The 24,592-nt window shown below is 53.3% G+C and overlaps 2 protein-coding genes and 1 long non-coding RNA gene across 3 annotated transcripts; all 3 read right to left on the bottom strand.

The window, feature by feature from the left end:
• Positions 1 to 267: 267 nt before the first annotated feature.
• LOC123580080 (thyrotropin-releasing hormone receptor-like) lies at positions 268 to 7,661 on the bottom strand. The gene is made up of 2 exons (XM_045444381.1): positions 5,920 to 7,661; positions 268 to 3,513 (listed from the first exon to the last, which is right to left on the bottom strand). Exons 1-2 carry the CDS (start codon positions 6,703 to 6,705, stop codon positions 3,199 to 3,201), a joined length of 1,101 nt encoding a protein of 366 aa, XP_045300337.1. The 5' UTR covers positions 6,706 to 7,661; the 3' UTR covers positions 268 to 3,198.
• Positions 7,662 to 15,177: 7,516 nt separating this feature from the next.
• LOC123579810 (osteoclast stimulatory transmembrane protein) lies at positions 15,178 to 21,354 on the bottom strand. The gene is given in 4 exon segments (XM_045443820.1): positions 15,178 to 15,225; positions 16,066 to 16,701; positions 19,878 to 20,971; positions 21,213 to 21,354. Coding segments are annotated over 4 exon segments (1,920 nt in total).
• A 498-nt stretch (positions 21,355 to 21,852) lies between these two features.
• LOC123580079 lies at positions 21,853 to 23,656 on the bottom strand. The gene is made up of 2 exons (XR_006703124.1): positions 23,541 to 23,656; positions 21,853 to 22,984 (listed from the first exon to the last, which is right to left on the bottom strand). It is a non-coding gene; the product is annotated as an uncharacterized LOC123580079 (long non-coding RNA).
• Positions 23,657 to 24,592: the final 936 nt, after the last annotated feature.

Here is a 24,592-nt window from a genome sequence, read left to right as displayed (position 1 = left end):
AGCTAGTCTTTATTCATTATCCATCATTTATTCATCCAACAAATATTTCTGGATACCTGCTATGTGCCAGGCACTGTTCTAGGCTCAGAAGCAACAGTGAAAAAAACAGACATGGCCCCTGCCTTCATGGAATCTGTCTATTCAGAAACGGGTGAGGGAGGCCACAATATTTATTAGCCACAACTAGCTATAGCATTTCAAATAGCTGTATAATTCCAAATTGCGAGGAGCTTTGGGAGGTAAAAGAATGGAAGGCCATGTGGAAGGTAGTTTTAAGTAGATAGCATTTATTTTAGGCTCACTAAGGGCAAGCACTTTCTATGTCCCATAGCAATCACCAGAACAATACTGCAGATTAAATACTACTGGGGGCCTTATTTCACAGATGTGATCACCAAGCCTACGTTAAGTAGAAATAGATATCATTAATAATGTATAAATATACATAGGATTTTCCCAGGAGCTTTCAAAACTAAAACTGGGGCCGTCCTGGGCAAACGTGGACAAGGTGTCATTCTCCTCAGTAACTTGGCTAAGGTCACACTTCAGGGAGTGGTGGGGTGAATACTGACTCCAGCTCCAGTTTGACCCCGAAGCTCACGTACATAGTGACCACCCCGCGGGTGCCCTCGGATGTGCACAGTCCATGTAGAAATGGAGATGAGCAGGAGAGGTTGAAGGCAGGTCGGCGAGGAGGCTGGGATCCAGGAAGAGATGGGAGTTGAGATGATCAGAAACTTACAACCATCAGTAACCGTTTGGATATGAAGGGAGGAAGGGGGCAGAAGTGGGTTGACTCCAGGGTTTTGGCTCAGGAGTGGGGTGGAAGCGATCCGGGTAGAAGAGGGTGATTCAGATTGGCTCTCGTGGGTATGCCATCCAGGTAGAAATGCTAGGACACGGTTGGAGAAGAATCTCAGAATTAGGGAATCCCCTTGGCTTAGCTTGTCAGAGCCCAGAGAAGAGTTAGAGGTTAAATGCCTCAGGATCAGTCAGGAAATCTGGTTGCAAGCAACAGACATTGACTCAGATCAGCAAAGAGGGGGACTTTTTAATGAGGGTGTCAGGAGGCTCATAGAACCAAGTCAGAATACGGTGAGAAAGAGGGTAGGCTGAACGGCAGGAATCAACTACCTCTGGTGGGGATGCCACTGCCACCACTGCTCCAGGCCTTGGCTGTCATGCTGCTGAGGCTGCCTCCACCGCCAGTGAATAATGGACACCACTGTTACTGTTGCCACATTGTAAATAAAATGCTCTCCCCGTGCATTTGTATCAGCTGCTGAAGATTCCAATCCCGGGCGTCTGATTAGCTGAACCCAAGTCACATGGCTCACCGCCATGTGCCAGGGGTGAAGAAAGCAAGTGTGTGGCTTTTGAGGTTTTCATAGTGGGAGTGAGTGCCCTGCTTCCTAAGCAATATTTACACGTCGGTGACTTCCCATGTACAGAAAGGATGTTCAGAAGTCAAAGAACCAAAGCGAATGGATGCTAATAAAATGCCTAATACCACTTCTGCGGCCGCCGGGTGAACCCATGCCATTGTGTAGGGGATGTTCAAAGAAAAATCCTGCCAGGTACAGAGTCGTCCGAAAGTGGCTCCCAAAAATTCTCACAGGGTTGCCTGGGCACCAAGCCAGCTGGGTCATCGAGGAGGAGTGCCTCCTTCTTAGCTCCCCTGAGACCAGGGGTCCTTTCCTCCGCAGGAGAGGCTGTACCTTCCCCAGTGTCCCCAAAAGCAGGTGCAGTCCCCAGACAACGGTGAACCACAGGCAACCTCAATCCCTTCTGCCTGGTGCCCAGTTTGTCGCTTCCCTTCATTGATGAGGCTGCTTTCACATGCTCCCCCACAAGAAGGGACAGTGATAGGTGTGGGGTCCTTCCCCCAGAACACAATCACTTACACTGAGAGTCCAGTAAATCATTGTGCCGGGTAACGGTAGGATGGGGGGACCTGTGCATTTTCTTCTCTCCCTGACCCTCGACTTGAACTTTACTCCCTACACAGTAAATCTTAGCCCAACCTGTTCTATAAGATGTCTTTGAGTTTTTCCTGAGCCCGATGAGTGAGGACCCCAAAGGGACCACCTTACCCTAACAATGCTTTGCCAAGGTCCTAGAAACCCCCTGTCCTCCCTGCCCTAATTACCATCTCTGCCCTATCTTCCTACCCGTCGATGCTATCTTCTTTGTGCTGCAAACTTTGGCACCCTAAATCCTTTCTAGAGGAAAAGCTTTCAAGAACTTCCCATCCACACTGAAGTTTCAGGGACTCAGTTAACTCCTCATGTGTGTATCTGGAAAACACAATCCTCAACAACTTCAAATAAGTACCCACGGTGGCTTGGTGGCACCTATAGAGAAAAAAATATAAGTAGATTTGGTGGGGGCAGGGGAGGGAACGTCCCATATTCCCTTAAATGAAGTCCTGGAGACCCTGCCTGTGGTAAAGCTGGTTCTAGAAGTCCTTCCCTGTCCTCCTTCCCTGCACCACCAAGCTGGGTGGTCCTAGAAGCCTGGACCCAGGCCACAGACCAGAGGGCTCAGGCCCAGTTGAAACAAGACAGATGTCTCCAGCACCCACTTGGCTGCCTCCTTGGGCACATCAGCCAGGACTCCAGTGCCAGGATGGACATGTCCTTCCTCCCTCCCCGTTAGACTGGGAGCTCCCGAGAGCAGGGGCCCTGCTGGCATCCTCGCCGTAGTATCTGTAATGCCCAGCAGGCTGCCCTGTGTGGAGCAGGTCCCCGACAGAGTCACATGTCACCATTCAGAGGGAGGCAGCGTCTGGGGTTTATCCTTGGGTGGGGGAAGGCTCTCTGAATTTTCAGGAAGAGGGCCCACAGATTCCCAAGAGATCCCCGGTAATAGCTCCTACCCTACTCAGTCTCTGCAAATGTTGACCCACCCAGGCTGCCTCTAGGCCCTCGAGTGCCTTTGTGTAAATTATAAAAAGGTGCCTCCCGCTTAGATTTGTCTATTTATTAAACTGGGAAATTGTTTTACTAAATATACAAATCTAGGCTGTGATGTGAACGGTGACCCCTAGGGTTGTAAAGTGCACAACCTGCGCACCTCTGCTAAACAGCCCTGGACGCCACTCCCTCCTCCACCGCTCCCTCCTCGGTAGAAATAAAGTAGTGGGCCTTGCCCTCAGGTGCCAGGTTCCTGTCTGCACATCATGCTCCCTGGTTCCCTCTAAGAGCCCAGTCTGATCTGGGGACAGTCTTTGATGACACTGTAGTACACAGGGGTGGCCTCCTGGGGCGGGAGCTTGGGCCGGGCCAGCTGGCACTGAAATAGTCCCCGGAAGGCCTCCCGGAAGCGCTGGGACATAAGGGCGTAGATGACGGGGTTGACCGCGCTGTTCAGGTAGATGCAAAGCCGGCAGAAGAGAAGGAAGCCAAGGTTGAGGTAGGGCGGGCTCAGGAAGGAATTCACCACCACCAGGGTGCGGTAGGGCAGCCACAGCAGAGCAAAAACCACCACCACCACAGCCAGCATCTTGGTGACCTGCCAGGTAGGACAGGAAAAAAAGGGACACATGGGTGCCAAGGGAGAATCCCAAGTTCCAGGCCTCTCTGCAGGGTTGCAAGAGGAGAAAGCCCAAAGAACATCCGGGCCTTTGCCAAACTGTGCCCTCATGCCTCGCCCCCCGCCTCCCCACCGCTTCAATTCCATTCCCAGCTGGGCACCCCTGCAGGCCCTGCTCGAGTCCTTTTCGCTGGGGAGCCACCACCCCAATCCACCCCCAAAGCCCTTGGATGGCCCACCACCTTCACTGGCAGCAGATTCATGAATCTACTGCTGTCATCACAGGTGAGGATCAGAGGAGTGAACCCAGGTAAGAAACACAGAATAGTGCCGGGAAGGCGATAGATGCCCTGTGGCTGACTGCTGCTGTGGACATAGCCTCTGTTCCTTCCGGTACAAGTGCATGGGGTTCAAAGCCAGGCACAGCTGGGCTTAAGCGTGCTTCTCAGAGCCCAGGAATGTAGTCCCTATAAGCGACCTCTGCAACGAGGCCTGGCCCTGACTAAATCAGTAGACTTCAGGGCTGTGATAGTCCCCAGGAACCCAAAATCTCAGGAATTCCCTAGACAGTCTCGGCTCCTGGTTTTACCAGATTCAGACTTAATTCTACTCCATTTTAGGTTCATTTAGGTGATACACACTGGATGCCCGTGTGTGGGCTTTGGAGCCAGGCTGCCTGGGTTCAAATCTTGGTTCTAGCACTTACCAGTTCTGTAGCCAGGGACTGCCCCTCTGTGGCTCAGTTTCCTCGTCTGTCAAACTGAGATGGTAACAGTCTATACGCCTTGGAGTTGTTACCAAAAACTCAATAGGCTAAGTTGTATGAAGTGCCTGGCACATAGCAAGTCCCCAATAATTGGGGATGTATATAGTAATAATATAGTTATTATTATCAGCAATAGTATTCCCCACCCTGCTCTCCTAGACATTCTGCTTTCATGGGAGGCATCTTCCCTCTTGCTGTCGTAGGTGGCATTCTGCAAGGGCTCTCTTGGGCATCAAAGAATGCTCAGTCCTTAGACTGCCCACTGTCAAAAAAGACATTCATGTGCCAACAACAGGGTAATAACAGGTACCCTATATTGAACACTTACTATGTGCCAGATTTGGAATTCACTCCTATAATTCTAATAATTTTACAGGGTTGAAAATCAAGGCTTAGAGAAGTTAAGTGACTTACCCAAGGCCACGCGGCAAGATGTTAACAAAGCTGGGGGCCAGAAAGAACCCACCCAGGTCTGGAGTACTATTTGTACTAGCAAAAGTTTCATCTAAAGCATAGGCCAGCGGGGAGCTTGAGCCCAGCCCTTTCAGGCTGAGCAGGAAAGTAGTAAATGGAGAAGTAGATGAGTGGGGGGAGGGAAGGAGGGGCCTCTGTCTGGAGCCTCAGGTCATGATGGGTCTACAGCCAGAGCTAAAGGTCCACACCAGTTTAGCCTGTGTCCTGCCCCCCTTTCCTCTAAAGACCACCGTGTTTGAGGTGGCTGTAAGAGCCCCCCACAGTGCACCCACCCCGGGGGGGGGGGGCAGGGAGAGGACACGGATGGTCCTCCTGGGCTCAGGAGTGACTCAGCAGGGTGAGGTAGCCTCCTCCCTCCTCCTCAAGCCGAGGGTATGGGCGGAAGGCTGAGGATTAAGACCAGTTGGGCTTGGGAGCCCTCCTCCCACCTGCAGTCCTTGAATACCCTTGGGAGGTCACACTGCTGGAGTAGGAGTGGAGGACATAAGGAGCCTGGACACTTGGGTTCTCACCAGGTGCCTCCAGGTGTCACCTCACTCCCTTGTCCCCTCTGAGCCTGTTTCCTTATCTATAACAATGGGTGTTAAGCCTCCCAAACAAGGGGTAATTTCAGGAATGATCACAGAACCAGACACACAGCAGGTGCTCCGTAAGTGCTGGGTCTCTGCTGACCTCACCCCAATCCATCCCCATCTGGTCTGTCTGGCTCCCCGAGGCCATCCAGGCAGCTCTAGTGTTAGCTGTGGCGTGGACTCGGGAAAGTCACTTCCCCTGTCTGAGTCTCGGTCTCCCCATCATTAGGAGAATACCACCGTGGGGGCCAGCCACTGCTTGTGCAAGTTGAATAATAGCCAGCACTGATTGAACATTTGCTTTGTGACGTGGCTTCAAACGGGCTCCAGACTTCACATGGTTCATCCCATTTCTCGGGACACCCCAATGTGGTCGGCGCTGTCATCACCCCATATGACAGAAGAGGAAAGTGAGGCTCAGAAAGGAAGAAGTGAGAGCTTCAAAAGCAAGCCTACTAAGTGGCACGGCAGGGGTGTATACTTGAGGAATTTGACTCCAAAAGGGCCCAAGCTCCCATCCATTCCATCTGCTGGCTCAGTACAAGGGTTTCCAGGAAGACCGGAGGTCCCCACCTGCTTCCGGGAGTTGAGGGCGCCTTTCTTGCCCCTGCAGGAGAAGCGCTGGTGGCCCGCGGGGCTGCCCTGGTGCGCAGAGCCCCAGTGCCCCGGGTGCGCAGGAGGCAGCGGCCGCGCGAAGAGGACGCGCGCTATGAGCACGCAGAACACGGTGGCCAGGCCCAGGGGCAGCGCGTAGAAGAGCGCGAAGTCCAGGAAGTAGACGGGCAGGTAGAGAGAGCGCGACACGCGGTAGCCGCACTGCACCTGCACGCCGTCGGCGTACGCGGTCTCGCGTGTGTCCACCAGGAAGAGCCAGAGCACGCAGTAGGCGCCGGTGCCCAGCCACACCAAAGCCGCGATGCGCTTGGCCCGCGCCACGGTGCACAGAGTTTGGGCGCGCAGCGGGTGGCAGATGGCGAGGTAGCGCTCCACCGTGAACGCGGCGATGGAGCCCGTGGACGTGTTGATGCCCACGTACTGCAGGTAGGTGATGCCCAGGCAGCCTGCGTGGCCGAAGACCCAAACGCGGGCGGACGCCGCCTCGGCGACGGTGGGCACTCCGGCCGCCAGGAGCACCAGCAGGTCCGCCGCGGCCAGGCTCACCAAGTAACAGTTGGTGGGCGTGACCATGTGACGGCCCCGGAGTACCACCAGGACCACCGTGGCGTTGCCGGCCACACCCATGGCGCACACGAGAGGCACCAGGGTCAAGGTCACCGCTTGTATAGCCGGCGGAGGCTGGGGCAAGGTGCCCAGGCTCGACGCGTTCGCGCGCTCAGGGTGCTCGGTGTGGTCCTCCATGCGCGCGGGTCCGCCCTGCACCCCGAAGGCAGTGGAGAGTTGGGGGGATCACCCCGGCTGCAAAAGTGCCCTCCGGCGATCTGGAGGCGCTCTCCTTGCGGCAAGTTGGGGGTCCAGCAGCTGTCTCCGGCCGAACAGGTTTCTCAGCTCCGTGCAGGGTCTCACTGTCGCCAATCAGGAAGCTGAGGACTCCGAGGAATCAGGAGCAGGAACGTGGAGCTAGGCGCGTGCCGCTCAGTTTCCAAGACGACTTTTAAGCCTGGACTGGCGCGATCTTTCCCGGGGTGAGGTTTGCTGCGGGGGCGCTTCGCAGACTAGCGTGGCGCTCCAGGAGGGCACTGGGCGCCCAGACGCCGCCTCCCACAGGACCGACTGCGGCAGCCCTCTCGGGTCTTTCCTCCGCTCTCTAGGTTCGCGGGTCTCAGGACTCCGATCTGGGGTGTCCCGTCAACGAGGCGCGGTGTGTGGTGTTGGGTCTTCGCCTCGCTGGACTTTCTCTTGGCTCGACTTTCCGCCACCACCCCGCGTCGGCTCTCTCCACGGATACCGCTGGGCTGATGCTGGTTGACCGAGCTCAGCACCCGTTCTTTCCCACCGGCTCCTGGCACCGCACCCCGGACACTTGGGGTCTGGGAGATGCAAGGTGCGGTGGGGGGGGGGGGGGGGAGGATGCTTTAAGCACCCTGCTCCCACGCCTCTGGCCTGGGCTTTCGCTCCCTCCCCTCTTTCTCTCCTCTACAGGGCAGCTCCACTGGGCACTGGGGGAGGAGTCGGCCACCCATTGGTTTCTGGACTCCATCCAGAAATCCTATCTTGTTTCTGCCGGCAGAAACCTCAGCCCTGCTATTGACAAGCAGCCAGCGGAGGCTTAGACCTGGGGGGAAGGGAAGGTATTTGCCCATCTAGACCTGGGTTGATCCCCTCTCCTCCTAAACTGGTTACTTTTCACTTTCTCCTGCTACCCTTTCCTAGTCTTCTTCTTTTTTTAATGTTTTTTTTTTTTAATTTATTGTTGAAGGAGAGAGAGAGACAGAGCATGAGCGAGGGAGGAACAGAGAGAGAAGGAGACACAGAATCCGAAGCAGGCTCCAGGCTCTGAGCTGTCAGCACAGAGGCCCCATGTGGGGCTTGAACCCACGAACTGTGAGAGCATGACCTGAGCTGAAGTTGGACGCTTAACCGACTGAGCCACCCAGGCGCCCCCCTAGTCTTCCTTTCTTCCCCCCAGCAGAAGATCTGGAAATTCTTGGCGGGTGTGACCCACCCTCACAAGGATCTCTCCCATCTCTAAGACTGTGCCACTCACAAGGCACAAACCAGTTAGGAATCCTTAGCTCTGTGTCCGCTGCAGAAAAGGTGCGTAATGGTAGTTGAATGAAAGAAAGAACTTGTTTCTTCCTGAAGGTGGAACCCACTAAGCTTCATGAAAGGGCTGCTTTCCAGGGAGTCTAGCTCGGTGCCCGCACAGAGCAGATGCCGTGGGATTGTCTGCTGCTTCCAACCCATCAGTTATGCTCTTTAAAAATGATTTCTTCATCTGGGAGGCTTACATGAGTGACAGAGGAAAAAAATCCATGCCAAGTGCTTAGCTGTGGCTCGACTGGGGCAGGGGGTGAATATATTAAGTGATGACAGTTACGTTAACATGTATCCTCCCCCTGCCTTATGTATGACCCCAAACTCTCAGTCTACCGATCTGATAAATGGACAAGAAATGAATGATGGGGAACTTGGCAGGACAGTATCTTGGGAGCACCAGCAAGACATCCCCCACTGTCAGTCTTTTTTTTTTTTTTTTTTTTTTTTTGGTCAGTCTTTATAAGGAATGATGTTAGGGTATATGAAGCTCCTACAACTGCCTGGTGATGCTCTGTGTGCTTTACACATAGTAATTCATTCTATAATCACAATATCCTATTGGGACGTTATTATTAGATCCCTACTTTGCAGACAAACTGAGGCTTAGAGAGGTTAAATGACTAACATAGGTTAGTAACGGGGGGGGGGGGGGAGGAGGGTCGCTGCTAGCATTTTAGCCCAGTGGTTTGGCTGTAGAATCTCCATTCTTATCCCTCCCTACCCCCCAACCCCCCCAAACACACACACGCTCCACCTCTCGGCACTATACTCTTCTCTGGGATCTTCAGCAGTAACAATAGCAAAGCATCCTACTCAGGGTCAAACGTGGTGCTGTGTGTCTTATATTCATTATCTTTATTTCCCACACTGGCTATGCAGGCATTATTAGTCCCATTTTATAGATGAGGACATTGAGGTCCAGAGAGGAATGGTCTCCCATGTGATGTAGGCGGGGGCCAAGCAGGAAGCAGGACCCCACTCCCCTTGTCCCCACCCCGACCCCAGCGGTCCCTTACTCAGCTCTTTCCAGGGTACCAAGTGCCAGTGAAGCCCAGGGTTCCTCCTTCCCAGTCCAGAGAGTGGCAGTCCTCCCTGGCTGTGGTCCAGAGCAATCCTTTTAGCCCTATTCAATGCAAGTGGTTCCTTGGGCTTCTTGCCCTCTAAGTCTGCCAGCTCAGTTCTCTCTCCTGCCTAACTGAGCTGTTCAGTTGCTGGCAGCAAAGGGCAGTACCAGACAATGAACTGAGTACATCTCAAGCGGAACTCTTCATTTTCCCGCGCCCTACCTTGTCCGTCTCCAGTCTTCTTCACCTTAGTAAAGGCATCTTAGTGAAGGCGCCAGTCGCTGAAACCAAATATTCAGGAATTATTTCTCTCTCTCCCTCACTGCTGACATCCAATACGTAAGCAAATCCCTCGTTTCAACCTCCAAAACACCCCTCACATTAATCCACCTTTCACCACCACGTCCTCTTCCAGCACTTTCCTCCGTCTCTAACCTCTTGGTGGGACCACTGCCATTGTGGACCCATCCCAATTCCCATAGTGGACCTCCACTACGTTCTTGCCCCTCGCTCTACAGCCTGGTCATACAGAATCAAGTGATCTCTTAAAAATGTAAGCCATTCCCCTGCTTACACCCTTCAACGGCATCCTTTTGCACCTAAAATGAGCCCAAACTCCTTCTGTGAGCCCTAGAGTGCCCGGCACGAAGCGACACCTCCCCACCTCTCCCTCTTACTCAGCCAGAGCCTCCATATTTCTATCCGGCTTATCAGGTGTGATGGTTGAATAGTGTCCCCCCAAAGTTCATGTCTCCCCAGCACCCCAGAACGTGCCCTTATTTGGCAATCGGGTCTTTGCACATATAATTAGTTAAGATGAGGTCATCCTGGACCAGGGTGGTCCTAAATCCAATGTACGAGGTCTTCTTCGGGCACTACGGCTACAGCCAAGGAAGTAGCTAGGAGAGCCAAGGAAACATTCTTCCCTTGACCCTTCAGAGGGAGCACGGCCTCATTGACACCTAGACTGCAGACTTCCAGCCTCCAAAAACTGTGAGAGAATAAGCTTCTGTTATTTTAAGCCCCTCAGTCTGTGGTGATTTCTGACCGCAGCCGTGGAAAGCACCTTCCTGCCTTGGAGCCTCTGTACTTTGTACACGATTTCCTCAGCTCAGTGCCCAGCCCAGATGCCCCCAGTTGTGGGCATGTGGTTCCTAGGGTGGGAGCGAAGGTCATGCCAACTGATGGGGAAATAGAGGCTCCATTCACTCAGTCATTCAACAAATATTGCTATGGGCCTAGACACATTGTAGAGGTGTTTTGTTTTTTGTTTTTAGAAATAAGGTTTTAAAGTTTACTTATTTATGTGGGGATGGGGAGGGGCAGAGAAAGAAGGAGAGAGAGAATCCCAAGCAGGTTCTGTGCTGTCAGTGTGGAGCCCGACGCAGGGCTCGATCTCAAGAACTGTGAGATCATGACTCACAGTTGAGATCAAAAGTCAGACACTTAGCCAACTGAGCCACCCAGGGGCCCCCCATTGTAGAGGTCTTTCATAATGGTCCAGATTGTTTGTCATTGCTTCCATGAGAGGTAGGGTTTATGTTCCCTTCCCTCGGATCTAGGTGGACTTGGGACTTCTTCAACAGATAGGGCATGACCTAAGCAGTGCTATGTGACTTTGAGAATAGGTCATAAAAAGCCACCGGTTTCCGCTTGATTCTCCTGAAACACTCATTCCTGGATGCTTGCTCTTGGGCTGCTCCTTCTCAGAACCCAGATGCTATGAGAGGTCCAAGCCACAGAAGCAGCCACCTATAGGTACTTTGGTCAACAATCCAGATGGGACATCCCAGCTCAGACTTCAGACATGTCAGTGAAGCCCCCAGATTCCAGCCTCCGGCCCTTTGAGTCACTCCAGCTGAGGCCCAAGACATCACGGAGCGAAGACGAGCCATCCCCACTGTCCTGTTCAAATTCTTAACCCAATCCACGAGCATTATTACATGGGTTGTTGGTTTATGCCACTAAGTTCCTGTCTAGTCTGCAGTGAGGCTTGGGTACAGGATTCAGGGAATGCGTCCCCAAGAAAGTGACACGTCAGCAGAGCCACTGGAATGGTCATTCTGGCTCGTCACCAACCCCGTTCCAAACAATTAATGTAAGACACTAGTTTTCTTTTTCTCCCAGTACCCACACACAAAAAAATACATTTCATATAGCATCCCAGCACACACACACACACACACACACACACACACAGTGAAACAAGGTCTACAAAATTATGCTTATACTTACTATAGCAATGTATGCTGGTTTTTCCTAGTCTATTTCATTTTTTTTTTTTTTAAAGAAATACTGGTTACAATCTGCCAATCTGGTTCCTGATCCACAGTTGGTGACCCACCATGTGAAAAACATCTCATCCAGTCTTGGTAATCCCAACCCTTCACCAGTGACTGGGCTGGAATGCACAAGTGGCTAATTCTAGTTAATGAGTCATGAATGGCTGCTGCTGGGGGGGCTTCTGGGAAGGTTGCAATCTTCTGTAACCAGTTCTAGAGGGAGGGGGAGGGAGAGAGGGAAAGAGACAGAGACGGAGAGAGACAGAGAGATCCTACAGACACGTGACCCTCAGTGAGTGCCTCCTCAAATTTCCTGCTCTCCGCTGCTTTCTCACCTTCTGTGCTTCCCACCTTGGGTGAAGGAAATGGGGAGCACCCATCCACGCCAGTGTCAGGTAAGAGCTCCCAGACGAGGTCTGCTCCAAGCACCTACAGAGGAAGCAGGCTGGGTGACGTTGCCCCCAGGTGCCTGGGAACCCCTGTGGCCGCCGCCCGCGGGGCACTCGTTGGCCGTGTGCACGGGCGCCCTCTGCCGCCAGATGGTGGCAGTGCTGTGACCAAGAGGAAACCCTTTTCCTCTCTGGGTTTTCGCTGCCTGAGGAAGCCCCCGCCTCGGGGCCCCGCGTGGGTCTGTGGTCCTGCAGCTTCCCAGATTGCTTCCACCACCCTGGCTTCCTTCAGACGGCGAGTGAAGAGACAGGGGCCGGAAGAGGCGATGGGGTGTCTCAAAATCACCCCATGAGAGCTGAGATTTGCACGTGTCTCTGGCTGACTCAAAATAACATTGCCATGTTACAGAGATTATCGCCATTTGTCCTTCCCTTTTTGCCCGGAATAGCATCTGGAGAACGCAAGTGGATAGACAGCCTCCCCCCCCCCCCCCCCCCCAGTCCTTGCTAGCCGAATTCAGGAAAGCTTCTGCTCTTTGAAAGCCAGAGGGGTCCCCTGGCTTCCCCTGCTCCGCAGTAGGGGACTGGGTTTTCCAAGGGTGCCGCAGGGAGGTGTCCCACGTACTCTTTTGCAAGAGTCAAGAGGCGGGGTCCATTTCTCCACTCCCTCTAGTCTGGGATTCTTTTGGTAGAAGCGATGCTGGCCGGTTCCAGCGCGGCTCCTAACTGGCCTGGCAGATGCTGCTTCTGGCCCCCCAGAGCCCCAATTTTCCGGTAAGACGTTCAAGGATGCTCTGTCCAGGACACCTAAGGAGCCCCGTGGCCCCAGACACTGAGTGCAGAGGCCGTTGGAAATGGCCCCAGCCCCTGTCCCCCTCCACCTGCACCCATGCAAGAAACCACAAGCGAGAGTGCAGTTAACCCACAGGACTCTGTGAGCTAATAATAGATCTTTGTTTTAAGTCCCTAGCTTTGAGGGTAGTTTGCTTCACAGCCATAAATAACCAAGAACACCTACCCTACAACAAGGTGGGTGTTAATTGAAGAGATTAGAGGTCAGGGACTCTGTCTCCCAGTGTAGAGATATTTTGATTTTGTTTTCCTTCCTCTTAATAATGGAGCCAGCAAGCGCCAGAGTGGCGATTGGAAGTCAGCGCTCGAACTCATTTCCAGGGTCACGCGGGCATTTCCAGGTGGGCAGTGAGAGGGAGCAGCAGGGGACTTGAACTTCTGACCTGGAACCTTTCCCTCTTGGCTGCGCATCCCCAAAGCTGGGCCTGTGGCAGCCAGCAGAGGGCTTCTGATATTGCCCAGTTTCCAACCCTGAGACCCCAGGGCTCCCCACTGCTGGGGTCAAGGGAAATTAGCACTCCCCCTTCCTCAACTCTCCTCTTTGAAGTTTGGATTCTTCCCCGGGTAGGAGAAAGGTCAACATTAGCATTCATGACTCGGGGAAAATCCCATAATCCTCTCTGAACCTCAGGTTTCTTATCTGTAAAATGGGCATGATGATGACCCCTTTGCCTGCCTCAGAGAGCTTTTGGTATACAAGGGGGGCTCTGGAAGCCAGACTGCCTGGATTTAAATTCTGTCTCTGCAGCTTACTAGCTGTGTGACTTTGTGCAAAACACCGAACCTTTCTGAATGCGGTTTCTCCACCTCTAAAAGAAGGATAAGAATAATGCCATCTATCTCATATACTTTTGTGAGGTTTAAATAAGGTTATGTACATCGAGCTTTTCACAGAGTTTGGGGCACATCTAATGGCATGTTAGAGCCAGCCCACGCCGACTCGTGAGAGCGGATTGCGGGCATCTCTGTGCACGCTCCCAGCACATCATAAGCACCCAACAGACACTAGCTATTATTATCTGTACCGCTCTAATTTTTGTAAGGACGAGGATTTGCGGATTAGTTGTGCAATTTAAAAAAAAAAAACAAAAACGTGTGGGTGAGCCACTGCCTAAATAAGCCACGAGGCAGCTTTGTGGGAACGGAGCTGCGTTGGGTCAGGGTGTCGCGTGAGGCCAACGATGGCCCTCGGGGATGAGCACAACTCCCTTTGGGGAGTGGGTGGCAAAAGGGCAAAAGTGGGGCTCAGCTAACCCCGGTTGGTGACTCACAGCGCACGCTGGCTGTTTAAGTCCAAACACTTGCCTGGGGAACTCTTTCTCAACTGCTTTGTCCATCTCCCCTTTGGCCACAAATTTTGGTGCAACGCGGGCTGCCTCCAGGGCCTGACCATTCCCTGCTGCAAGCCCTAAATCTTCAGAAAAAGGAGCTGAGACCAGAGGGGGCGGCGCAGTCCCACCTCCAGATACCTGGTCGTTGAACTGATGTTTACTGAGTGCCTACTCTGCACCAGGCACTGCGTTAGGAACTGGAAATACCCTGGAGCACCAGACACATCGTATGGTGTCTACACTCTTGCGGGGTGACATGAAATACACGGCAAGGAACAAACAAGGAGGTAGCTAAATCTCTAAATGGATATGTAAGATAGTAAAGAATATCGATGAGGGTATTTATGGAGAAGAGGAAACAATTTGATATGATAGATCAGGGGTCAGCAAACCTTTTAGTTAAAGAGCCAGATACATACGCAGTCCCCATCTCGACTGCTCAAATCTGCCATCAGGGCAGAAGCAGCCAGAGGCAGTACTCAAACTAATGGGTGTGGCAATGTTCCAATAAAATTCTGGTCACAAAACCAGGCAGCAGGCCAGAATTGGCTCACAGATAGTAGCTTGCCCACTCCTGTGATGGAGTGAGACTGGCTGGGATAAGGCAATGTTAGGAAGAGTGGTCAGGGAGGGCTTTCCCGAGGAGGTGACGTTTGAGCCAATCCCCAAAGGATGCAAAGAAACGGTCCATGCATGCCAAGACGTGAAGGAAGCGTGTTCCAGGATGTGGGAACAGCAAGGGCATCGCCCCGAGGTGCAAGCCAGCCTGGTGTGTCTGAGGAGCTGAAGTCCAGGCAGCTGGGGGGCAGAGGGAGGGAGGGAGAGGCTGGCTTGAGCAGGGCTTTGTGACCCAGGGCACATCAATTTCCTGGCAGGAAAGGGTCGGCGGTCTCAAAGGGAGAAACTAAAGAGAGTTTGAGGAAGGTACAGAGGCAGGGACTTGGTAAAGGGAAGAAGGATGGCGAGGCCTTCAGAAACCAGCAACCTTGGAAGCTGTCCCCCTTCAGAACCCAGGGGGATCTCTAGCCACCGACGAGGGGCCCCCCAGCCAGACAGGAACTGTGGCTGCTGGTAATGGAATGCCGTCCCTGCCAAACAGCCCAGAGGGCTGCAGGAATGAATACCCTGACATCTCTCTCCTCTCCCCCTCTGGATGGCCTGCCAGGGACTCCCACTGGCTGAGCCCGACTAGAAGTCAGAGGCCAAGGGAGCTGGGGTGATGCAATTCACGGAGTTTTGATTCCTGGCAAAGAGAAGGGCAGAGAATGACCTGGAGGGGAAAACAGGGAATAATACCAAGCCCACAGGGGAGGGAGCTGGAGTTTTACTAGAACCTGGATGGGGATACAGTTGCCAGACAAAATATGGATAACTCAGTTCAATTTGAATTTCAGATAAGCAGCAAATGCAGGTTTAGTACACGTATGTTCAGTATAAGAATGTCCCAAGGATGTACTTACACTAAACCCGTATTTGTTATTTGTCTGAAATTCAAATGGACCCAGGTATCGTGTATTTTTATTTGCTAAACGCTGGCCAGCCTGGTCGGGAAATCCCCCAAGGATTTTGAAACAAAGGAGCAACATAATCTAACTTAGGATTTAATAAATACTTCATTTAGAAAATCAAGAAAATGTTAGGCTGCTAAATCTCAGAAGATTCGGGGGGCGTATAAATAAGTTCCGGGAGCGTTTGGGCACGTCTCGCTAGGCAAAGTTTCCATCTGCCAGTCGGAGGCCCCTGATGCAGGTGAGAGCCTTCACTGATCCCCAGCTGGTCTGGAGGAACCTGGGGCTGTCTCTGCACTTCCTCGACGGTCACTGTGCAGAATGCTTTACTGCTTCTCGAGGCCTTTTTTTTTTTTTTTTTTTTTTTTTTAATTTTTTTTTTTCAACGTTTATTTATTTTTGGGACAGAGAGAGACAGAGCATGAACAGGGGAGGGGCAGAGAGACAGGGAGACACAGAATCGGAAACAGGCTCCAGGCTCTGAGCCATCAGCCCAGAGCCCGACGCGGGGCTCGAACTCACGGACCGCGAGATCGTGACCTGGCTGAAGTCGGACGCTCAACCGACTGCGCCACCCAGGCGCCCCATCTCGAGGCCTTTTTACGCCCAGTATCGAATTCCTCCCTTCCCACATCCCCCCGCCCCCCCCTCCGTGGAAAGTAGGTCACATGGGTGGTTATTATGCAGTCATTAGGCAGGCATAGAAACTGAGGCTCAGAGAGGCGAAGCAATCCACCCAAGGTCACACAGCAAGGACCAAGGTCTGTGCGGCTCCCGCGCTGCTTCCCCTCTGCCTTACTGTTCTCTTCCAGCATCCAGGCCGGGGCGGGGGCTGGCAGGCCCGGGTGTCAGGAGCAGGAGGGGGTCTGCGGGGGCAGCTGCTGGCCTCGGCGCCTGTCGTATCTGCGCTGGAGCCGGGCGTGAAGGTGGCGGGCCCTCCTGGCCTCCTGGGCCGAGAAGAAGGAAGCGGCGACGGTGTGCCGCAGGCGCCGGGCGTAGGTCTCCAGCAGGACGGTGGCGCAGGCCGCCAGCTGCAGGGCGCCGGCAGCCAGCGGGGCGGCCGCGTGGGGGCGCTGCGCGGGCAGCAGCCGGCAGCCCTGGGAGGTGAGGCGGAGCTCCCACTGGAAGGACCTGTGAGCAGAGAGGAAGGGGCTCTCCGGAGGCGGCTGGTTGAAGAGAAAGGGGACGAAATCCAGGACCGTGTACGTGGCCTCGAAAGAGGAGAAAAAGGCCAAGTCAACAGACGCTCCAGCCATCCCCTGTCTCCCGCCACTCGTGCAGGCTTGTCCTCATCTGCAAAATGGGCGCAGAACTAAGGCAGCCTCCTGGGGGTGGAGGACGGCCAGATGAGATGGGGAGTCTGAGGCAGGCTTTTTGACAAACAAAAAGCACCGTACAAATGCTGTTTTCATTATTACTTTCTGAGCGGAATACTTTAAAGAAAACAAACGGGAGCTTTGGTCATTTACTCTTTGCTAAGCCCTCTAGTGAATATTTTAGACGTCTTTTTCATCAAATATGGGCAATCCTATGAGCTTGAGCCCAGAACGAGCCTTGCTGAAAAGATGGGAAACCTGGGGCGCCTGGGTGACCCAGACAGTTGGGCGTCCACTTTGGCTCAGGTCATGATCTCCGGGTTTGTGGGTTCGAGCCCCGCATCGGGCTCTGTGCTGAGGGCTCCTAGCCTGGAGCCTGCTTCGGATTCTGTGTCTCGCTCTCTCTCTGCCCCTCCCCCACTCATGCTCTGTCTTTAAAAAATAAATAAATAAACACTAAAAAAAAAAAAAAAAGACCAAAGATGGGAAATCTAAGGTCCCCTAGTGTTACATGCGGCCAGCCCGGGGATCAGTCCCAGCCAAGGGGAGGGCCAACACCCTGAGCCTATTCCTAAGCTCTACAATTCCCTCGGGGTATGTTGGAGCACAGCACGGGGCGGCAGGGAGGTCAGAGGTTGACCATCTGACCTTTGGAGCCAGACTTCTTGGGTTGGATCCTGGTCTGCCCAGGGCCAACTTCTCGGCCAGGCACACTGAGCTGTCACATTTCGTCGGTTTGGGGATTCATTTCTCCCCCCACATTTTAACCTCTTTGAGATCAAGATGTGTCTTTCAAGCAATGGGACTTGTAACCCCGTTCCACAGTTGGGCCATTTCACGCTTTGTGAGAGGGCCGGAGGGTGCCAGCAAGAAAGCTCGCAGAGTGGGCGTCTGCAGCTTGGAGGAAAATGCTGGAAATGATAGTGGGGCATCACCAGCTCTCGAAGGCACAGAGGCCGGTAATATTAGGTGAAAACCCACAGACGCTGAGAACTCAAGCAGAGCCATTCAGAGGAGTCGGGCTTGAATGGAAGGACGTTTTAGGAAAACGTCACAAAATGAATCCACTGTTTTTCTTTGTTTCCATACCTGAGAAAGATAAGATAAGTCTATGTGAAATGAGAAGTGAACTATTTTACATGAATACAATTAAAGTTCTAAATGATAAGAGGCGCCTGAGTGGCTCAGTCGGTTAAGCATCCGACTCTTTTCAGCTCAGGTCACGAGCTCATGGTTCTTGGGATCGAGCTTGGGATTCTGTCTCTCTCTGCCCCACCTCCACTCTCCCTCTCTCTCAAAATAAATAAGTATATATTTTTTAATTCTAAATGATAAGAAGGCATTGCGTCTTGGTTTGATTGGCAGCATTTTCTTTCCTAATTGACACATGAAAATGATGATGTGATTTGCAATCAATGACATCTTGGATTTGATGAAATGAGGTAAATCAGGTGCCACCCTCGGGACATCGCCTGATACGTTTCTTTACTGTGACCCCCCCCCTTCCCATGTGAAACGCGTTTCAGAGCACCTTCCAAGCACAGATTGTATTGTGATCAGAGAAAAATGTCATAAAACAAAACCTTAACCTTATCCTTTACAATATACTCTCATAAATTTCTAGTCTATTTGATTTCATTAAAAAAAAAGTGGCCATAACCTCCCAGGTTGATTACATTGATTTCATGCAGTTTGAGAAAGCACTTTCTTAGGATATAATAAGTACTTAATAAACATTAGCCATTAATATTATTCACTCAGAGTCTGAACTTTGGTTTTGTGCAGTGGAGTTTTGTGTGAGATCTCATCATTAAAAAAAAAAAAAAAAAAGATTTTTGGCAAAAGATTGAAAACCACAAATCTTGATCGGATAATAAATATATCCAATGGTACACAGGTGGTAAATATTTTATATGTTACTACTAAAATGGTAACTATTTTAGATCATACACAGATCATACAGGCCTTGATTCAACTATCAACTTTGTCGAAAAGCCACAGCAAACACGTAAACAAATGGCACGGTTATGTTCCAATAGAACTTAATTTACAAAAACAGGAAGCCAGCAGAGTTTGGCCCGTGGGCCATAGTTGGTGGACTCCTGGCCTAGATCATTCAATATATACAGTCTGATATATACAGATGTCAGCTTTTAATGATAGCCGCTATTTATCAACCCCCTTCTGTGTGGCCTGGAGCGCCTGGGTACTTTTACAAACTACCACTTGTTAAGACTCACAATAACCTTGTGGGGTGAGGGGGACTGATCCACTTTGTACAAGTGAGGAAAAAGAGACTAAGACTTTCTGCCACGTAAGAAAAGAGTGACCTTGGGCATCGAATTTTTTTTTTTAATTTTTTTTAACATTTTATTTATTTTTGAGACAGAGAGAGAGAGAGAGCATGAACAGGGGAGGGTCAGAGAAAGAGGGAGACACAGAATCCGAAACAGGCTCCAGGCTCTGAGCTGTCAGCACAGAGCCCGACGCGGGGCTCGAACCCACGGACCACGAGATCATGACCTGAGCCGAAGTCAGACGCTCAACTAACTGAGCCACCCAGGCGCCCCAAGCATTGAGTTATTTTTTTTTTTTTTTTAATTTTTTTTTTTTCAACGTTTATTTATTTTTGGGACAGAGAGAGACAGAGCATGAACGGGGGAGGGGCAGAGAGAGAGGGAGACACAGAATCGGAAACAGGCTCCAGGCTCTGAGCCATCAGCCCAGAGCCTGATGCGGGGCTCAAACTCACGGACCGCGAGATCGTGACCTGGCTGAAGTCGGACGCTTAACCGACTGCGCCACCCAGGCGCCCCAAGCATTGAGTTATTTTAAAGCCTCTAGGTTTCTGTGTCCTCTCCTGTACTCAGGGTGAAAATAGAACCCAGTGCATCAGGCTGTGGTGGGAATTACAGGAGCCTGGGAATGCCCCAGGTTCCCGTAGCTTCTCCAAGGGCTGGGACTCGAAGACAAATAAAATTCAGTTGCAGATCAAATGGTTAACACACCCTAGCCCTTCCGAGGGGGCTTCCTAGAGGACTCTCGTCCTCTCTTCTCATCAGCCTACTTACATCATACTTGACCGTGAGCGTGGTGGGCACGGCAGGCAGTTTCTGCGCCCAGTCCACGGCTGCCTGAGCCAGGAGAAAGGCCACGTGGTCTGTAGCCACCATCACGGCTGTGGCCATCAGGGGCAGGGTGAGCAGTCCCAGCCTCAGGAGACAGCTCAGCAGCTCCCCCTGGGACAGCCTCGGCCGGGCGGCCCAGAGCAGCCAGGCTGGTGGGGAGGCCACCAGGTGTGTGGCCTGGGCCTCGGCCAGCTGCAAAGCCAGTTGTCGTGTGGCGTAGATATTGTCAAACCGCAGGTCCGTCAGGTAGCGGTGGAGGTACCAGCCGGAGTCCACGAGGAGGCCCAGCACAAAGAGCCCCGCGACCACCTGCTGGGTCCCCAGCACGGCCGCCCGGACCAGGGACTCCAGGCCAGAGAAGTCCTCCAGCACCTGCTGAGTGACCCTGAGCATGTGAAGCAGGAATACAGAGCCATTGCCCTGGGCCTGGAGGGTCAAGCCCCGGCCGCCTGCTTGGCCAGCGGGGCCCAGAGCCCCGGACGCGGTGTGCAGCCGGTGAGTGGTGTTGAGCAGGCTTTCCAGGGAGCCCTCTGTGACACATCTCAGCACCTGCCCGGCCGCGCCCACGTTGGCCAAGACGTTGGGCACCACGGCGACGGCCAGGGTGGCGGTGCTCCAGGACAGGAGCAGGCGGCGGCCCTGCTCCGTGCTCAGGGTGGGGACGCTGAGCGCAAACAGGCAGCGCGCGGGGGGCACCAAGCCCAGGACCAGGAAGACCAGGAGGCCGCAGACAGTGGCCACTGTGGCCGAGGGTCCCGGAGGGTAAAGCAGCGAGGACACGAGCCAGCGGTGCGTCAGACCCGCAGCAGCAACGGCCGGGCAACCGCACAGGAGGAGCTGGGTTAGCAGCTGGCCACAGCTGGTTGGGACAGGCTGAGAGAAGGCGACCCAGGCAGCCTGCAGTGGGACAAGGGCCTTGCGGAGCCCCAAGTGCCAGACCCTCCACCTGCACACAAGGAAATTGGGGGGACGTCTTTCAGGAGGACGAGGGGTCGGCTGTCTGCCCAAGGCCCCTGATCCACAAAACCCTTCGATGGCTCACAGGCTCCACCCCTTAGCCACAGGGCTCGGCACCCTTCCCCCCGTGGCTACCCCCAAACCCCCACCACCCGCGCCGAACCAGTCAGAGCCTGCCCTAGGGCTATTCCCACTGGAGTTATTGGGGAGCCGCCCGGTTTGGGGAGGGTGCCCGGCCCCGGGGAATGAAAAAGCCTCGGAGAGGAGACAGAATAAGAAAGAGGAAAAAAAAAACATGGGGAGAAAGACATACTATTATACTTGAATTCACAGTCTTGCTGGCCTGTTGTGTGATCCCTTCTCCACGGGCCCCAAGATCTCCTCTATAATTTGGAGGGGCAGGAGAGTGGATCCGTTGGCCACTCAGGAACTTTTCTACTCTGCTGTCCTTAAATTTATTCATTCAAAAATATTCAGGGGCGCCTGGGTGGCTCAGTCGGTTAAGCGGCCGACTTCGGCTCAGGTCGTGATCTCTCGGTTTGTGAGTTCGAGCCCCGCGTCGGGCTCTGGGCTGACAGCTCAGGGCCTGGAGCCCGTTTCGGATTCTGTGTCTCCTCCTCTCTCTGCCCCTCCCCCGCTCATGCTCTGTCTCTCTCTGTCTCTTAATAATAAATAAATGTTTCAAATTAAAAAAAAAATATTCAGCAAGCAACTATGAATGAAACGGGCAAGAGTCCCCACCCTCATCCAGCCCACATTAAAGATGACGGCCGAGGTGTAGTCAAAAGAGGTTGGGTTCTGGGTACATTCTGCTGGAAGAACCACTACAACCGGCCGTCTGATTGGCTGGGGGAGCGAGGAGGAGGAGGGAGTGGAGGGCGACCGTGGGGTTTGATGCCTGAGCAACTGCAACACCGAGGCGTCGTTTCCAGAGACGGGAAATAAATGAGATACGAAGTCGTTGATTTATAGATGACACTTGAAGCCAGGGGGCAGGAGCCGACTCCTCAGGACAGTATGTTAAGCGGGGAGGACAGAGACTCAAGGACTGAGCCCTCGCACTCCAGGGCGAACAGGTTGGAGGCGAGAAGGAGGCGGAGAAGCCAAGGTGATGTGGTGTCTGGGAAGCCAAGCAAGTAAAATGTTCCAAGAAGAGGGGGGCGACCACATAGGTCAGGTGCTGCTGATGGGTCAACAAGGCCGAGGGCTGAGGAATGACCATTGGATTTCGCCATGTGGAGGAGGTCCCTGGAGACGGCCCAAGGGTAGCTTGGTGGCACCTTGGGCCAAAACCCAACTAGAGTGGGCCCAGGAGAGACTGGAAGGAGAAGCATGTGAGACCCGAGTCCCGACAACTCTTCTGACTCGTTTTTGCAATAAAGGGGCACACAAATGGTGCCGTGGCCGATGGTGGGGACGGGACATAGATGGGAGAGACTCTAGCAGGTTTGTGGACAGACGGCAGAGCCGATCAAGAGGGGGCGTGGACAAAGGGAGGCTCACAGGTGGGGGCAGGGGGGTATGATCGACAGCACAAAACCTGAGGGCGGGTCTCAGAAAAGAGCAGGGTGGTCATCCCATGTAGCAGATGGGAAGGCAGAGGACACAGGCTCAGATGACCGTGAACGGACGGGCAAAGTGTGGGCACGTACATCTCAGTTCCTCCGACAGGGAAAGGAGCAATGATTAAGGGCGTGGCCTCCAGACTGCCTGGGTCCAAATCCTGGCCTCACTACTCACGGTCCGTGTGACCTTGGTCAAGGTTTCTAATCCCTCCGGGCCTCAGTTTTCTCATTTGCATAAACAACGGGACTCATGTCTGTAAAATGGTGCCGTGAAGTAGGACCTCAGAGGGCCACTCTGTGTCTGGAACATAGTAAGTACTGCATCGGCTGTGATCTGTCACTGGAGCTCCGCGCCACCGGGGCAGCGAGTGGCTCCTTGGTGTCCCTGATACGCCGCAAGCGTCTAGAATGGCTTCTGCATGCAGCGGGTGTCAGCTGTGGTGTGACTGCTTCTGTTTGCTCAGGGTAGCAGCAAAGCGAGGTCCGCACGGATGGAGAGCGTACTGGACGAGGCCGTGCAGGGCAGGCCTGAAGAAGAAGGACAGGGTAGAAAATAGCGGTCGGGGAGGCTGGGAGAGTAGACGAACCCGGGAACTGCTACAAGCTGGGCAGCACCACGGACCCACTGGCAGTTAGAGAAGACGAATTGTGGCCTTTCTAGCCCAGGAGGGCATCTCAATTGAGGACTACACCTCCTCCTACTGTGTAAGGAGTATCCGGAACATGGCAGCTGTTAAAGTAACAGCGAATAATATAAACGGCAAGGGAAGGAAAGCCCACTGTGAGTCACGCTGAAGGCCAAGGCCTGTGGGAGATGCACGATACATGATGCATCTGCTTGCTGTGCGTGCTTACTCCGAGCTGAGCGTGATGGCAAGCGCTGTGCGTGCGTTTTCTCGGTCAGTTCTCGGTCGTGATAACGACTCTCATTCACAGATGGGGAAACTGAGGTCCGGAGGGGTGGAGATTTACCCAAAGTCACACGGCCAGGGAATGGCAGAGCTTGGGACCGAAGCCCGCACCCGCCATGCCCGACTGCCGTTTTCTTGCCTGTGGTCCCAGAGTCCAGGGTCCCCAGACCTACCCGGTCCTGGCGAGGTGCTCAGCTGTTTTCATGCTTCCTGAATAGCTGTGGATCCGGGCGGGCCGGCTCAGGCAGCGATGGGCAGGTGGAGAGGAAGTGGGGGGAACTGCATTCTCCAGAACTTAGGAGACCCTGGTGCTTCTGCTTTTTGGCCTGTAATTAAGCCCTCCTGGTCACCTTGTCCCGCCCCGCCTGGGCCCACCTCCCGGAGGGCCGGGCAAGCTGCTTCCTCCTCTTCTGGCAGGCGGGAGTGGGTAGAAGGTGTGGGAGGAAAGAGCCTTTTCCAAGCGATGTCTGTAATCCTGATAGCGGGAAGGTGGAACTGCTCTCACTTCGCACAGGAAGGAACTGGGGCTCAGAGAAGCCCCACCGCTCAGCAGTGGCAACACCAGGCCTTGAGCCGTGTTTGGCTTTGCCTTGCCCGCACCCTCCACAGCTGTGTGCCCCCGGAGGACCTGATCCCCAACTCTGCGTGGTGGGAACCCACCAGAGACACTGGCACCTTGGCTGAGACTCTTTTCCAAGCATAGTGGCTCTCCACTCAGCTGGTCCCCTCTCCAGCTGGCCTTCTGTCTAGCCTGACATGCATCTGGCTTCAAGTCACAGCTCTCTCCCTCCCTACCTGTGCGACCTTGAGCAGGTGACCTCATCTCTCAGTTTCAGTTGCCTCCTCTTAAAAGGGAGCAGCAATAGTAACAGTTAACATTTACTGAACGCTTGCTGAGCATCAGGCTCCTCGATAGTTCTGTTTGAATCCCCTGAATCCTTATTTCCGACAACCCTTTTGCTAAGTCATCTCATTCTTCAGTTCAGAAAACGAGCCCCGAAGAATTAATTCCCTTAACCAAGCCACTCAGCCAGGAAGGGGGTAGAGCCATGATTTATACCCAACGGTCCTGCTCCAGAGTCTACTGGTCGACCTCTGTGCTCTACTGGTCGGGAGGGAAGGATTCACAAGACTCATGGTTACCTTCAGATGCACCCGAAACTGCAAAGAGCAGGCACTTAATAAGTGTGAGGTCCCTGTAGCAATTGTCCGGCAGGTACGCTTC

Source organism: Leopardus geoffroyi, chromosome A3 (genome assembly GCF_018350155.1).
Source record: "Leopardus geoffroyi isolate Oge1 chromosome A3, O.geoffroyi_Oge1_pat1.0, whole genome shotgun sequence".
NCBI lineage: Eukaryota > Metazoa > Chordata > Mammalia > Carnivora > Felidae > Leopardus > Leopardus geoffroyi.
This window is presented reverse-complemented; position numbering and strand designations above follow the sequence as displayed.